Source organism: Stegostoma tigrinum, chromosome 20 (assembly GCF_030684315.1).
Source record: "Stegostoma tigrinum isolate sSteTig4 chromosome 20, sSteTig4.hap1, whole genome shotgun sequence".
Classification (NCBI taxonomy): Eukaryota; Metazoa; Chordata; class Chondrichthyes; order Orectolobiformes; family Stegostomatidae; genus Stegostoma; species Stegostoma tigrinum.
This window is the reverse complement of record NC_081373.1, coordinates 17,203,873-17,221,446: the sequence shown is the minus strand read 5'-3', so window position 1 is coordinate 17,221,446 and position 17,574 is coordinate 17,203,873. Positions and strand designations below refer to the sequence as shown.

At 40.1% G+C, this 17,574-nt stretch overlaps 1 protein-coding gene across 4 annotated transcripts in view; it reads right to left on the bottom strand.

Annotated features, from left to right (window-relative positions):
* Nucleotides 1-2,202: 2,202 nt before the first annotated feature.
* sh3pxd2aa (SH3 and PX domains 2Aa) overlaps nt 2,203-17,574 on the bottom strand; it is a 293,361-nt gene continuing 277,989 nt past the window's right edge. For all 4 annotated transcript variants that reach the window (XM_048550881.2, XM_048550883.2, XM_048550882.2 and 1 more), the window contains one exon: nt 2,203-16,457. In XM_048550881.2, the coding sequence (XP_048406838.1) occupies nt 14,436-16,457 (2,022 nt within the window). In that variant the 3' untranslated portion in view covers nt 2,203-14,435. The remainder of the gene's footprint in view (nt 16,458-17,574) is intronic.

Genomic DNA, 17,574 nt, shown 5'->3' with positions numbered 1-17,574 from the left:
TTTGCTTTTTTCCTTTAGTTGGTGTATGTACCCCCGGGTAACCCGGAGCGGCTTGCATGGGTAGGTGTGTAAATATGTTTTATTTTTTGTACATCTTACGAATAAAGTATATTTTTTCAAATAAAAAAAGGTGACGGATTGTCTGGGAATGAACCTTCCAGCTCAGTGAACCAGCTTACATCTGGAACAAAATAAAGACCCACTCTTTTGTGGACTGAGAAGAGGACAGCGTGACTGTGTTGGAGGTGGAAGGAAGACGGCGGGTTGGCTTTGCACCCTTGCGACCAGTGGATCTTAATGCTGGCTTTGGCCTAACGCCGGTTCAGGGGAACAGCCAACCTGCAACGATGACTGCGGCAAGTGCTCGTGTCTCGGGTCAGGTGGTCCTGAACACCATCCGTGTTTCTGTGAAGAAGGTGGATGAAGGTGTACCTGTGGACTGCACCTTCTTCGTGAAGAGGGTCCTATTGGACTGTTGTGGGTTCGCTGTTGCGGACATTTACTGCCTGCAGGATTTCCCTGGAGGAGGTTTCTACGATGTAACCTTCAGGAGCGCCAAGCTTTGCGAGCGCTTCCTGGACGTTTTCAAGGAAAAAGGCGGGGGGAGGGTGACGAAACATCTGAAAACTAACCTTCCAGCTCACCCAGCAAACTCACATCCAGAATGTTCATTCTCTCCAGCACTGACGTTCAGTAGTAGCAGTGTGTACCATTTACAAGGCACAGTGCAGCAACTTAACAAGGTTCCTTCAAATGTACTTTCCAAACTCGTGAGCTCTACCACCTAAAAGCTCAGTCACAGCAGGTGCATGTGAACATCACCACTTGCATGATAATAAAATGTGAGGCTGGACGAACACAGCAGGCCAAGCAGCATCTCAGGAGCACAAAAGCTGATGTTCCGGGCCTAGACCCTTCATCAGAGAGGGGGATGGGGAGAGGGAACTGGAATAAATAGGGAGAGAGGGGGAGGTGGACCGAAGATGGAGAGTAAAGAAGATAGGTGGAGAGAGTGTAGGTGGGGAGGTAGGGAGGGGATAGGTCAGTCCAGGGAAGACGGACAGGTCAAGGAGGTGGGATTAGGTTAGTAGGTAGCTGGGGGTGCGGCTTGGGGTGGGAGGAAGGGATGGGTGAGAGGAAGAACCGGTTAGGGAGGCAGAGACAGGTTGGACTGGTTTTGGGATGCAGTAGGTGGGGGGGAAAAGCTGGGCTGGTTGTGTGGTGCAGTGGGGGGAGGGGACGAACTGGGCTGGTTTAGGGATGCAGTAGGAGAAGGGGAGATTTTGAAACTGGTGAAGTCCACATTGATACCATATGGCTGCAGGGTTCACCACTTGCATGTTCCCTTCCAAGCTATTGACAGGCCTGGTTTTGAATACTATAGCTGTTCTTTCATCCCTGCTGTGTTAAAATCCCAGAACTCTCTTATAAACAGTACTGAGTGCACCTACATGCCAAGGACTGCAGTGGTTCATGAAGGCAGCTCAGCACCAATTTCTCCATGGAAATTTGGGACAGGAAGTGATGGTTGGCCAAGCCAAAAAAATCCCTAATCCCAAGAACAAATTAAAAAAATATAAATAGATATTTGGTACACAAAAGTTAAATACCACAAAAAATAACACGCTTTGTCGAAGCCTTTTGTCTGCCACTCATTGATACAATTTGAAAGAACACCAATTCTAAGGCAAAACCAACATTTATACTGAATGTAGTATAAATGCTGGTTTTCTCCTCATGTTCATACTTTCTGTGAGTGCAAGATACAAAGCTTTGGAAAAATTATTTTTAAGCAATACTAATATTAATAAATACCAAATATTCCCAGTTTTCCAATAGGTGCAGCCTTATTGTCTCATTTCAAGTGAAAAATGACATAGTACCTTTCATTGTGGATGTCCATAATAGCGTTGCAGAAGCTAAAGTCAGCCCAGATTAGGTAAATTACAAACTCAGTCATATCAGTAGTTGAAAGACCCACGAGATGTTAGGAACAGGCAGGCTTAGCATAATCCAGTTGAAATCTCTGCCATCCAAGCAGGGAGGTCACCCAGACCAGTTGATTTTGTTCATCATATTCTCAGCTTCCAGTGACTTTGCACGTTGTTTTATGATCCTATCTCCAAAATCTGCTACTTACTTGAAAGGTACTTGCAAAGAAAGTCGGACACCAAGATGAACATTTCACACGTTTAATTACGTCATTGCACACTACACATGCTGATAATATATAAATACAAGGAGAAATAATGTATCACTTGCTAAAGTAGTGTGAGGAAACAACTAGTGTTCAGGTACTTTGTTACTAAACATAGAAAAAGCTATCAATATCCAGGGCCACATGGTATCTCCAGGTTGGACTTGCTCCCCAGAACCACAAGGTTGCTCCTTAAATAAAGTGGCTGAAAACACAATATTTGGCAGATTTGGTAAATATCAATAGGAGATCATAAATTATTTTCAAGGCAGATTCCTAAGTTAAGAGGCTTGGGAACCACAAAATAATTAGGAGTCCAACGAGGAGCAAAGTGAAATCTCAGGTTGCTGGCCAATACACAACCAACTGCTTGGAAGAATTTTGTTTCATAGACAAACAAGACACTAATACAAATATTAACTATGTGTTCCAAATTTATTGTTATCTTTGTTCTGGGGAGTTACAGACACAAAGTGGACATTATAGAAAAGTATATAAAAGATCTCACAAATTAACACATCGTCACAACCAGTTAGGGGGGAGAAAAGGCAATGTTGTTATGTATTTGAAGCAATGAGCTTGAAGGAGAAGCAACTTATGTTTTCAATGGCCCAGATAATTACCACTAAACAATAAAATGACTAATGGTGCATCAGTACTGAAACAAAAACTGCTCCAAAAGTTGAATGAAGATTGTATTCAGTCCTAACAGTGACACATCTTAGAAACACTGAAGAAGCTAGGAGTATATTATCTGCACTGTTATGAAATACAAAAATAAACCCAATCCAATTTGATGAATACAAATCTTATGGGTACATTTGAAGAATAAACAGAATAGGGAAACTATATGAAACCTCCTATAGATCCATAGCCATTTTCTACATGTTTCTTCAAAGGCACTCTCTGGAAATTATTGAAAAGAATTGGAGCATGCTCAACAACGATCTCTACAACTGGGAATGCTGAGGTGTCACAGCTGTCAGATTCCTGATTTGGCCAACAGCATTTACATCCTGCCTGGTATATTTACCGGGATTTTGAGCTTGAAAGCAACCAATTAGAATGCTACCTCTGGGAATATCGCTGTGCCGGTTGGCACTCAATAAATGTGGATTGGGGGCTCCCAATTTACCCCAATATTGGAGTATGACATGGTAAAACGTTGACCTATGGTCTCTCCCATAGACAGATTAAATAGTTTCAGTAGTGTTCCTTTTATTACTTTGCATATAAAAAGTTATTCCAATTTTTGTCTTAATTCTTAGTATTTCCATGTACTTATGAACACAATTAATGAATTCCTAGAATTAGTCCCACTCAGGCTGCTTTGCAGTTTGATATTAGGCTCTGAACATTGAACATTGAATACAATTTAAAAGAATGCAAAGGTGTATTTGTAATATCATCTGGGATAGCTATTGGTCTCTTTGTTATGTAAGAAAAGCAGTTTCAATATATTGACCACAACTGCCTTGCAAACTGGCAAATGATTAAGCAAACATCTCTACATGCCTCCTGAAACTATTCCTCAGGAAAGTACAACAATAAAATGCAACCTCAACTAGGACAGTTTAAATTCTGTTCAACCAACTGTTGAAAAAAGGGGTTATATTGATAATGGAAATGAAAATTACACATGAACTTCCCCGTCTTCACCTCCTGTATTATTAGCATTTGATGCCTTTACTGGGTTAATGAGTAGGTTACAGTCCAGTGTACTGAATTATATAGTCTAAATTGCATTCCTTGTTATATTACAGGTTAATTAATTATAATTGAGTGATGATGGAGCAGAAGATTTTGCTTTAGCAGCCATCAATCAGAGAGAAAAAAAATCAGTCAGGATTCGTTCTCCTAAAGCTTGTCCTGTAGCTTATCCATAAAAGTCAGGAGAGATGTGGATTGGTTTTTTGTGTGATATTCTCATGTTGACTACCCAACTACTTCTCACCATTTAGAACCATATACAATGAACCCATGATGAAAGGTGTCATGGTTCAAATATGGGAGGCCATGGAACTGCCTGAGTTTAAATCACCAAGTCCAGTAGATGAGACAATGGGAGAGAAATGCAGAGAACTTCACAGCACAGACTGTGTTCATTTGGCTCATTAAACTAAATCTTTGAAATATCATTCTAATTAATCCTTTTCCCAATAGCCCTGTGATTAGAACAAGAAAAAAACTGAACGTCTTACTGACCCTACTCAAGAGTGGAAGGCAATGGCAAACTGCCAAGAAAGCAGTTCAAGATGAAGCGTTAGCAGACAGCGAACCATCAGCCTGCCTCTGTGCTCAGCACATATGTATGAATAAACAAAAGTACCTCCTTTTATCAATTAGAATTTAAAATTAAGAAGTTCAATTTAAGACATCCCAAAGGCAACTCAGAAGTAGATAATAGAAGTGAGGGCCTAGTTTCAGAACTTTACACTTTAGAACCATTTAATTTAGTGGAGGAACAATTCCTATCTGTTCAATTTAAACATTGCAATGTTATTAACCAAGGGTACTGAAAGTATAGGAGCAACTAAAACACAGCAGCTGTGCATGTACGGTTGTAAGTTCAAAGACTTATTGTCTAGAACTGAAGGTCAGTGTTGAGGTTTTAGCCACAGAAACTGACTAGCAAAGAGGTTTTCAGACGCACTTATAACAAGATTGCAAGAAACCTGAACTGATAATAGCAGTAAATCCATAATCTCTCAATTTATAACCATATGTTTGAAGTGCATTGGAGTATTTGATAAGCAGTTTGCTATCCTTGAGATCTGCCAGCATGCGATGTAAGATAATCATGAACAGAACAAAATTACTAACCATTAAACATACATATCTCAAAAATAATGCAATACAGAAGGATAGTTTTCATCCTCTTTACAGAATATGACAGCAAAAAGATGTGCAGCTGGATTTTTGCCCCAAAGCGGTTGGTGTGATCACTAATTTCCCAGCTCATTACATCCACTTCTGAAAAAAGTACTATCAGACTTGATTTTCATCCGAAGGTGGGAGCGGGAACAGTGAGGCCCACTGCCTCTGGACACAGATTGGAGGTGGCAACAGGGGCTGAGTGTGCCAAATTAGCCTGTTTAAAATACCTACAGCAGTTCTCCAGAACTTCCTTACAGTTGTTTAATCAAATATTCAGTCCTCTAAGTCTCAACACCTACACCCCATTATTTTCAATACACCTCCCATGCCCAAGACATGCCACTCATTCCATTCATTCAACCCAATGGCCCCTGATAGCCCTGTGCCAATCTAATGCCAACCAAAGTCATTCGTCATCCCAATAAATCCTCATAACGTTCTATACTACTTTAATGCCAACTCAGCTGCCATCCTTTCATCTTGCATTCTCTATGCCAACTCACCTATGCGCAGACCTCAAGGGCAATGTTGAAATGGAATAAATAAAGGTCTAAATAGCTATTACAGACTTTACTACTGTTTAAAAAGAAAACATTCCTATTCATGAAAGCACATTCAAACTTTAGAGGCTGCTTAAGTACTTAATCCCATATAAAGAGTTGTATGCATAATCTAAATCAAAGACAGTTATTCTTTAGCAACCTCTTTGATCTGTCATTCAAGCTGCGAACTTAAAAAGGCCTCTGCTGGGATAATTGCAAGTTGTGGAAAGCTGCTGACCATTAATAAAAGAACAATAATAGCACTTGGGGTACTACCACAAAAAAACTGTTATTACCATTAGGACACATCTTTTAAACTCTCACTGAGATGGAGAGACAGTTCTTCAGAAAAGAAAGGGTTAGAGATTTAAATAAATTCATGGTTTGGCAGTTCATGAACATTTACATATCCTGTAAAAATTTGTGATGATCATATAGCTGGCACTTGGCCAATTGAGAGGCCAATCTGCAGTGAGATCAGCAATGGAGTGATATCACGAATCATGAAATGGTGTAGGTGCAGGGAAAGGTCATTGGTGAGTAGTATTCATGAGTACATTTATTCTTCAACATGAAAGTAAGGTTTTCAGTTTGTGCTTAGGTCTTTAGACTTCTTTCATCTCTCATTTTGTTAAAATGGCTTGTAAGTATAAGGTTGATACTGGTGTAAAATAATTACAGAAAAGCATAAGCTGAATCTTTCAGGATTAAAAAAATATAGATTAAGTAATTAATAAATAAAATGGGGCAGTGATTGCAGGTGGTGTATTGCTGCAGCAGCATGTAGAAATTGCTGCACACCAAAAGATCCAGAGCGTACACATCTGTGGTATGTTTGGAGCACAAGAAACTTTGGATCCAAGATGAAGAACTAGAGTTTCAGTTGTCGACACTGTGCTACATCAAAGAGAGGGAAAGTTATGTGGACTCTTTGCTCCAAGAGGTAGAGACACATCCTTCAAACTAGGTAATTAAAATTCTGTCTGTGATCAGGGATAGGCAAGCGTGACTGCAGGTACGGACAGTATGTGGGCCCAGGGGATAGCGTTCAAGGAGCACAGCCCCTGTAAATATTCAACGGTTATGTGATTTTCCAAGTTGTGCGGATGACAGTGAGGGCTGAGGGAGGATGGCTGAACTGATCCTAGTTCCCTGGTTCGAGGAGCCATTCAAATGCGGGGAGGAAATTGACACATAATAAGTAGCAGTAGAGGAAAAGTATAATCTGAGGGACAACTGCTGTCCTCTCAAGTCATAACCATGAGTCCTGAAGGCTGTGCTGCCTTCCTAGTGCAAGGATTAAGGACATTTCTTCAGGACTAGGGAGGAACCTGGTGTGGAAAGGAAGGAATCGGGTATCATCGATGGTACCAATGACATTGATTGGACCAGAAAGGAGGATCTGCCGAAAGAATTTCAACCATTAGGAGCTAAATTAAAAACAGGGTCTCCAAGATAATATGCTCAATTACCTGAGTCACGGGCAAATTAAGTCAAGGATTTAAATGTGTAGTTCAAAGATTGATATGGAAGGAATGGATTTCGGTTCATAAGGCACCAGCACTATCATGGAAATCAGCTGCTTCAGTGGGACGGGATTTACTTTAACCATGCTGGAATATAATGTGAGAGCAACAGACATTTGAGATAGATGCAGATGATACAGAATCCATATAGGTCAAATAAAAAAGGTTTAGATTCCTTATAGGTGGGGTTAAAGAATAACAATGGCAATAAGACAATGGTGAGAGTACTCAATTGGCCCCCAACAGCAGCAATACTGTAGGTCAGAGAATAAAGTAGGAGTTAATGAGGGCATACAAAAATAGTATTGTAGTAATCATGGGTGACTTAAAAACAATGAAAATAGATGCCTGAAAGCAAAGGAAGAAAATAGTCTTTGTGGTAAGCGAGTATGGTGAAAGAGGATAGCAAGAGCCTTAAATACACAGAAAGGAAGAGACAGGCCAAAGTGTACAAAGCCCATTAGAAATCAAAGCTGGGAAAATAATTTCGGAGAACCAGGAAATGGTAGAGGAATTGAATGAATATTTTACATGTGTCTTCACAGTAGAAGGCATTAATAGCATTCCAAAAGCACTAAATAATCAAGATACAGAAGGTGAGGCCATTAGGGAAGGTGGGCAAGGGGAGGAAATGAACACATAAACAAATAAAAAGCAGTGCTGCAGGTATGTCTGTATGATTACAGAAGCCATCATCGATCACCAGCCACCTCCTGCCAACATATTCTGCAGCCGCACAAGCTGGGGAGAAAGTACTATGCTAGTGATGCTGAAGATAACAGCAAATTTGAACTTACTCACTGCAGGCTTCTTTTAAACCTCAACTAGAGACTTATTTTCCAATTGGTAGTCTACAATGGATTCAGGAGTTCACTGATGGCCTTTTTTAGAGAAGCAATACACTTTATCTAGTTCACCATGAACACAGACAGCCTAGGTGTCTCAGCAATCAGATTTGCAGCCATCACCAGTTTCCTCAGTTACAACGGATGATCAATTGAATGCATGTGAGGTTCAGAGTTAAGCCAAATTCCTGAACTGGATGGGATTTCACTCCCTCAGTGTTCAGCTCATTTATGGACAATTTCTGCAGGTGTGCACCCATTGCCCAGGGTGCTTTCAAAGCCCTAAACCTTGCATAACTGCAAAAGTAGACCGCGCCCCCCCCCCACTTTATCTTCAGGACTGTTTTCTTAGGTGACAAAGGATATTCACAAGACACAGCTGGTATGGAACCGTCAGGCTAATGGCAAACAATGTTATAACTGCAGCACATACATCCACTGAGGCCACCATTGAACAGGCAATTAGTTTTCTGAAGGTGCACTTTTGTTGCCTGAACCACCCAGGAACACCACTCCAACAGTCATTGAAAGGGTCTCCAGAACAGTGATTATGTGCTGCATCAACGATGGTGTGAGATGAGGAGGCAATGGACCAGTCATCCGTCTCCTCCAATGAGGAAGGAGAGTCTGACAGAAATGCTAAGGGAGCTAAAAAAAACCTGATATTGGATGGTTTTGATGCTAAATACCTTTCTGCAAACAAGTGTGGATACTTGGAAATACTATGAACTATGGCAGAGAGGAAATCTTGTTCTCAAAGGAATTCTTGTTATTTAAACATTAAGGCAGTTTAGTCCATTGAATTTGTTCCTTTTGCACCAATAAACCCGTTCAGTTTCCTGGCCAAAGCAACGGTATACAGTTCTGCAGGTTTAAATGGCTACATTTGTCTTGATTCCTTCATTCGCAAGGTGTTTCTATTTATTACTCAGGTGGAGAGGTTGAACAACTGTGGTCAACAGTTGAAACCCAACCATCTCACCAAATTCCCACTTTACAGATTTGTGTTAGTCACAGTGGCCTTTGCATTGCTGCAAGATAGATGAGTGAGCACCTAAGGCAATCACTGCCCTCCAAGATACCCTATAAGGAACACATGAACAGTTAGAAGTGATTGAAATAGGCTGAAGACATTTTATGTAAGGTGTTGAATTGTTTCGAGCGTGGTGGAAACAATATTAATATCAGTGCTGTTTAATCCTTATTTTTTTACTGCTATATCTTAGTGCCACTTGGGTAGCTGCAGCTGAGCTGGAGGAATCCAGCTGATTACTTTACCCCCTTAGCTCAGATGGCTTTATTTGACAAAAACTGTTCAACCTGGACCAGGCAGCTCCTATACAGGTGCAGATGCAAGGCCCTCAGAATAACTGGATGCAGGCACCAGGTTTTCCAGCAGAGGGGCAATGATGCATCAGGGCATCTCTGGAATACCCTGAGATGACAATCACTGAATGTCTATCTCTTGATCCTCATTCTCTGTGTCAGTGTAGAATGGTACCTCCCACACCTCTTGTGGAATAGAGAACCTGATGGGATGTCAAGGTCCTGTAGGCTCATTTCACTGAACCAGTGAATTAAAGCAGCCATGGCTCATATGAACATATCTGGTATTTACTGACAGTTTTGCTGGACCTAACTTTTCACAGTGGCTGCCACCTGAACTATGGAGGAAACTATATGCTTGCATACTGAAGTTACAGAATCAAATAAGATATGGGCAGACGCCTCTGTCCATTGCTCCTGTCTATGCATCATTTCTGGCACCTCTGCCGGATGTTTTCCTCCTTGTCTCTAGCAGCATCATGAGCAGTTCATTAACGGCTACGTACAGAGACTGCAATGAGCTGAGCTTAGCTTAGATCTGTTCTCCAGCAGTTCTCTGAGTGACAGAGACATCATCATTTTCTTCCTCCTGTCGCTGCAAGCCCATGTCAGTGTAGTGCACACCAGAACGTGAGCCGAAGCTGACTCTCGGTATATTACTCACTGAGGTGCATGTCTCTACGCTGATGGAAGGTGGTAGACCTTGATTGTGCTTACTCTGAGGGTCCCAACTGTTTTTCCTCAGTGGTATGCTGTGAGGGGCTATTAGAAATGGGCTTGAGGACTGGGCTCTTCTTGTTTCTTTGGGTCCGGACTCGAGAATGGGATTTGAAAACTTCAGAAGAAAACAAATGTTTGTCAGTGTTGTCAGCCACTATCCTTAACCAAGTATTTAAGGCATGCTGCTTGATGTGCAGCTTGAAATAGTAGAGTGGAGGCCTTCTCACCAGATGGCTGGGTATGTCAATCTCCTCCTCAGCACATTCACATTCCACATGCTCTCCTGCCAGTTCAGCAGGCTGCTCTTCAAAGGCTGTAAGATGCCTTTTATCGGATAACCCCCATCACTCCTTTTCTCCCTGATCCCATTTCTATGCTTATTGTATTCCCATATATTGTATTGTTTATCATATTGTTTGTATGTCCATGCTTATTGTGCAGACAGAGAGAATCATTAAGAGACATTAGTATGGGTGAATGAGCACTTTGCCTGGACTGCTTGATATAGATAAAGCTGTGAATCCCCAGAAATGTGATAGGTTGTGCGCATTATTTGCGAGCATAGGGGATGTATGTATGTTGTATAGGGGATCATAGAAACAGAAGAGTTCTGCCTGAAATATGGTTCAGTGACCTCAAGGAGGTAATACTAATAGAAATTAATAAAGCATTATATGATTCACGTCTGGTATCCTTGTGAGGTGTCCAACCCAAAGAAACTTTTTGTGGCTGTGACCTTGTCCCCTGCAAGCCTTGGTATATAGTAATCAGCTGTGTAAATTCTCATAGTTGTGATGAAAGATCAGTGAATTGGTGGTGCATGAGCTTCTAGGTTTTATAGGTCCTGTTACTCTTGGGGACACAAAGCATTGAGTAGTCAGTGGTACTATTCTGATTGGTGTATAGCAGATCATTCATCCTTTTGCAGCACTGGATCTACTCTCTCTTAATACTCCCTCCACAGCCACCTTAGTCCAGGATGCTTTGGTCACCTGGAATGGCCTATTGTTGCCATTTCTGAAAACCAGTATATTCCTTCTCTACTAGACAGCTTGCAGGAGAACCTCTAGTGAGCCATGACGAAAGTATGATGCTTTCTTTTGGCAGAGCTCTATCTTTTCCTGTAGTACCTTACCACTCAAGCCTTTAGGTCACAACTGAAAAGCCAATTTTGCGCTGAAACAATTTGAGATTCTCAAAATATCTTTTGCTTATTTTGCCCCTGTACTTTAAAACCAAGGGATAGGAAAGTGAATCCTGACTCTCAACTTCCAAAGCTATTTATCATTCCACAATAAGAACTGTTCTTCCAACAACATCCTGTCAGCACATTTTCATTCTTACTTACTGGATAACCAAGCTAAATGTGCAGTATTTAAAATATACAGTTGTATCGATAGTTCAAAACACCATTAATTTGTAAACTGCAATATACTAGGAGAATTGCTTGACATAACAAAGCACAGTGCTAGCAGACTACACTATTATCCACTGGGATAATACCATTCCAAAATAAGACTGCTGAATCATCAGTATTTCATTGCAAAGCTAATTTTAAAAACATCTTGTTCAAGATTTCCTAGTCCAGATTAAAATCAGGATTGCAAAGACAGTGCCTGATCAAGATTCTGTTTTGCCCAGTCCACTAAAGCTGATTCTACTAGGCTTATACATTTTTCACGACATATTAGCTGATATACACCCTGCTATTCCTAGATATATTGTTAGTTTTCCCCTACACAGATGTTCGAAACCCTGCTTCACATCAATTAACCTCCCAATATCAGCATTTGCCTTCAGTAATTTACATCAATTCTATATTGCACTTTTCCATATTTTGTGTCTTTTTGATGGAAGTTTTAACAAATAAACAGAAAGTAAGTCATTTTGTTTGATACAGTAACATAAAACTGAAATTGATGACTAATGTTGGATTTAGTTCTGTTCTATCCTTACAAATACAATCTACCTATCCTCCGGATTATAGAAACTCACTATTGATTACACTATTGATACAAAATTCCCCTGTTAAACTAACTGTAGTAAAAGCTTGAGACTAGAAGAATCAGGAGTAGGCTGACAAAAAATTCAGGTAAGATAAATGGATAGTTTGGTTTTATTGCTTAAATGCACTGAAGAATTGGTTATAAAATCCATCTTTAATTGTTGTATGCATGTTGAGGTAATTAAATATTAGGCAAGTAGATTCTTCTAAATTCAAAGCTACTTCCAGAAAAGCTGTACAAACCTTTATGCTAAAATTGCATATTTAGTTTGAAGGAATGCAGTCAACCATGGAATCATAACTCAGCATGTCTAATTTGGCAGTAACTGGCTGTTAAGATGTATGCTGTTCAGTTTTAATAGAATCTACTCAGCACATCTCTGTAAACTTTAATTCCTTCCAACTTGTGTTGTACTAAAGGGTATTATATATTGTATAAAATCAAGAATTATTACACATCTGTATTACACTATTAAAGAAGTGTTTTATTCCTGAACAAACAACATGCCAATGAAAAGGACCACTGACATTCAAAGGATGGGTGTGACACAATAGTTCAATAAATGGGACTCTTCTCAGTCCACAAATCATTGTGCATCCACTGTGAATGTACTAACTTACATTCCATTAGTACATCTGTAGAGGCAGCAAAGCACTGCTTGTAGTAACAGGCTATAGCAAACAGCAATGCACAATACAGTGCTGAATAATACTGTCCTGAAGAAGTCACATTGAACATGAACGGTCAACTCTCCACAAATGCTGCCAAGTCTGAGTTTCTGTGGCATTTTCTGTTCATATTAGCTAGATAATATGATCAAGTTCATGAAGAAGCAGTATATCCTTTCAGCTTAGAAGTTCCTAGCCTATGTGTCATTCAGCTACTGTAAAGTAGTGACAACTTTCAATTGGTGTCTCTCATTTCTATTCAAAGAAGATCATGTATAGCTACATTTGACAACATAATTAAAAATTAATGTACTATAATACCAATGTGTACTTCAGTTATTGAATCCAATATCCAGGGCCATATCCCTTCATGTTTAATTGTAGATTGCAGTGTTAGTTATCCAGTCATGGGGCCCTGAGCCACATGTTTTTTCTTGTCAGCAATGGAATCCATTGCAAAAAGTGCTGCGTCTTACACCACACCACTTATCTCCATCTTGCCCTTGAAAGAGGGTGCAAGTCTATCGTTAGTGTCCTTGTTTAAGTGTCCTGCAACAATACCATATACAAAAAACTTCCATCTAGAGAATTTATGCAAAAAGAATCTAAGATAAAATATTTTATAAATAAGCATATCATACCAACAAACTGCAGATAAAGCTCTCACCTCTCAGATTTCTGAGGTTCTGGGTTTTATGAAGCAGTGTGAAATATTCATCTTGTAATATGTTCAAAAGAATTATTAGTCCCAGATCCATACTCTGATGCAAAGATTTGATGCAAATAAAGGGCATGGACAGAGCATGCTGGGGTCATTTGCTTTCTGAATATCAGGAGCTCTGCTAAAAACTTTAACCTAATAACACTCCAAGCTAGAAGTAGAAAAACAGGGTTGTGTATTGTTGGGCCACAATGGAAGAGATGCTAACTTTATTAGTGTCATCCTGGACAGTGTCTGTGGTCTGATGAACTGAAGCAAAATAATGAATGTGCCTCAAACCCACATGAGGAAATCAGTAAAACTTTGTGACAGAACAATAAAAATTGCATCCTTGAGACACATTTGCCAATGTAATTAGCATCTCAGCACACCTTCAACTATTGGGGTTTCTACCTCATCTGTCACATTGCATGATGTTAGTTCCCTTTCATCTCCCTTCTAACATAACATATAATGACCTGAAAGTCAGCGATACCTTAAAGTCATTCCATTAAGTCAAAGAAATTTGAACAGATTAATTTACATTTTTGGCACAGTGAAAAGAATGTTAATTCCCAGTTTTTATACTTTGGGCATGCTAAAGGCACCAGTGAAAATCTCCAGAACAACTCCTGATTATTCAGTTAAAAGTAAATAATAAAACAATAATAATTAATTTAAAATATCCAACTCTGCTCAAAGGTCCGGCTTTTGAGTAACTCCGTTGCATGTAGGAAGTGCAACTCGCCCTTGTCCAGCTGTGATCAGCTCCACTTTGACACTTTAATGTCCAGAACCCACCCTGTACAGATGGACTACACAATTCCCATCATCTACAGGTGTCTTTCCACATACTTAATCAGCTTTATGTTACAGTCTCACTGGTATTCACTAGCTCAGCAATTCAGCACTTGAAATATAGCGGCATTTATTCCATTGCAGGTTTGCAGTGTTTGCTTAGCTGTTCCATTTGAAAATGCACATTGCATCGATAAATTAAAATATATTTATATGTATAAAAACAAATTTTAGTACTTTTTTTCTAGATAATTGGAAGGCACCCAGCCCTTTCGAGGGCATCCACCATCTATTATTTGACAATACCACCAACCATTGGGATTACGTTCCAGCACCTCCACAGAACTGCCCTCTTGGAAGCCCATGGTCTCCTCGTCTCCCTGATAGTCAGCAACTGCAACATACACTTCTCTCCAGTTGTTCTGGATGAATTGGGGTTTCTCCTGGATGCATACTGGCTTTGGTCTCACAGCTGACACGGGAATCCCATCTTTCTGGGAAATTCTGCTTATGGTATCTGACTCAATTCCTCCACACCTTTCTGAAGGTCTGACCTTTTTCTGGCTGGACATTGCCACAGAGTGTATAGACTCAGGCTCCTCATTCTTCTTTCGTAACCGGACATTGTTGAAAGAAGCATTACGGCGGATATTCACTGTAGACTTGATATTCTCATGACACATCATAGATTCATTCCTCCTGAGTGATGCAGCTAAGCTGTTACTTTCTTTGCTCGAGGGGGAAACAAATACAGATTGTGGCCTCACGGTTACCTGTTTCAACCCATTTCTCATTTTTACTGAACCATTCACATTTCCTCCTAGTCTCGCAAACCCTCCAGGGGGTTTTGCAGGAATTGGGGGTGTTGCTCGCTTTAGACCAATGTTAATGTTATTTAATGCCTGAACCTTCTTGTCTACTTTCTCTATATTGTTGAGCTGATTTTCATTCACTGACCTGTCCCTATTTGGAGTTTCAGACTCTCCAGGGCCCTCTGCTGGCCTGCCACTAACATGCTCCAAATAGAAGATTGGGGCCCATCCCTCGTCATCTCCAATTCTAATAAACCACCAACCACTGTCTTGTTTTTCGAGAACCTCAACCATTATTCCTGCTGGAAAACTGATTTCATTGTCCTGAACTTTTTCATATTTATCCACTGTCTTATACTGACACAGTGATTCTGTTTCCTGATCACTGGGTTTTACTGTTCCCAGTCCCACCTGGCTGAGTGACACATTTGGAGAAAGATCGACTGTACTTTTAGTGAAAGAATCTTCTGAATTTTCAGATGATGTTAATGAGATAGTTTCTGCATCATCAATCTTTATCCCTTTTGAGTTGTGTTTCAGCTGTCCTGTAGGCCTAAGCTGGCGCCTGATGGTGCTAATCTCTGTATTCTGTGCTTCTGGCTTCACCAGTAAAGGCTTTGGTCTCACAGAAGGCTTTGGCCTGGTTATAGGACTAAGAGCAGCTTTCTGTTCTGTGTGCGCGTTTGTTTCAGATATCTCCCTGTCTTTTTTTGACCCAACTTTGGTGCAGTCAGTGATATCGGAGGTGGATTTGCAGTAATTATCCCCACTTTTTTCAGGATCCTGGTCTTTCCTAGCATCTGTTTTCTTCTCAGATCTTAATTGAAGGTTTTTTAGAGAGTGTTTTGGTGAAATGTATTTTGGTGAACAGCTGGTCTCTGATGCTGATACTGCAGCATCAATCTGAGTAATATTTTCGCAAACCTGATTACATACTAAACTATTGCTACTCCCTCCTTGGTTGCATTCCTTATCACTGGGAGGAAATACAAGCTGGTCATCACGGAACAAGCTTTCTGAAGATTCACCCATTTTGAAGCGAGCTTTTCTCAGTGTGGATAATGGACACGGTTTGCTTTGTTGCTGGCTGGATTCTGGCTGGTCCTGATCAACTGAATCCTCTTTAGCCTGTTCGTCAGCAACAAAATTCATTCTAGTCTCAGGCTCACGATCAAAGATTGCAGCCGGAATATCATATTCTGGTTCCTCAAACTTGGGCTTTTGTTGCATGCATTCACTGTCATTTCCTGGACCTGTTTCCTCAGAATTTGGCTTGCTTTTGGTGGGTGGCGCCGGTGGAGGGATTTTTGGTCGGATTAGTGTGCTGCTTCTTCTGGACAGATTTGGCTTTTTCCTCTTGTCAATGTATGAAGATGGTGCCCAACCCTCCTGCTGCCCAATCTGTACATACCACCAGCCACCTAAATTTTTCTCAATGACCTAAGGATCAAATATGTAAAAATTACTATGTACAGATTTCAAGGGCAATTGACACATAGTGCATAAAGCATGGTGCTAGTGCCACAGAAAATCTACATATTGAAAATATTTTGTGCAAATCCTTGCTCACTGACAGATTTTAGTTATTGAACTACTTCAAATTGCAAATATATTACTGAAAGTTGTAAGAGATCGACATACTGTAACTTTGTAAACCACATAAGAAAGTTAAACCCGTCTAGAAAAGAAATGAAAATCTTTGCCTTGACTTAACAATTGAAAAGGTGAGGAATATGTCACTTGAGTAGAATTTGATAATGAAATACACTGGGAAATGGAGGAAAATCTCACTCCTTGGTATTTGATGCTAGATACCTAAAACAGTCTATGATTATTTACTGTTAGAAACACATTAAAAAGCTATTCTGTGAAATAAATTGTATTCTGGAAGCAAATTTCTAAAGGAAACCAAATGAAAGCTGCTGTCCAAAATCATTCACCTGGGAAAAGTAAGCACGATCTGATTTATTTGCTTCCAATTGTTTTTTTGCTATGAAATCCACATTCCATAGGATTAGTAGAGAAGTACAAATGAGCTGTTGTCTACACAAATAGCTTGTCAAATGTTTTGTTAGGTACACTAACTCTGGTGTGAAAGTTCTTTTTTAAGATGGCTCTTGACTAAGAAAGAAATCAAGATTTTAGGTTCCAGGTAAATAGGGTGTGACCTCAGACTGCTAGAGAATAGAAACTGGTTGAAAACAGATGTAAAGTCAGAACTTTAAGATGATCTCAGCCGTGGAGTTTAGTGCAATAGGCTGTAGGAGAACAAAGCCACGAGACAGCTGGAAAAGAAGTCTAAATCAATTTAATCCACTAGCAGAACTAGGAGAACGATCTGGAAATGTGTTTTCATCGAAAATGTATGTGTAAGATATATACAGAATAAAGCTACTTGAATGCGATGGTGCCTGAAGCCTTGAAGAAACAAAGCTGGAATTCAGCTTGAGGAAGCTCAGAGTTTTGAAGGATTGTGTGACTGGAATTGATGTCATATATTCTATCTGGACTGCTAGTAAATCTGTGAAATCTACCTTTGTTATTTTTGATATTTTAG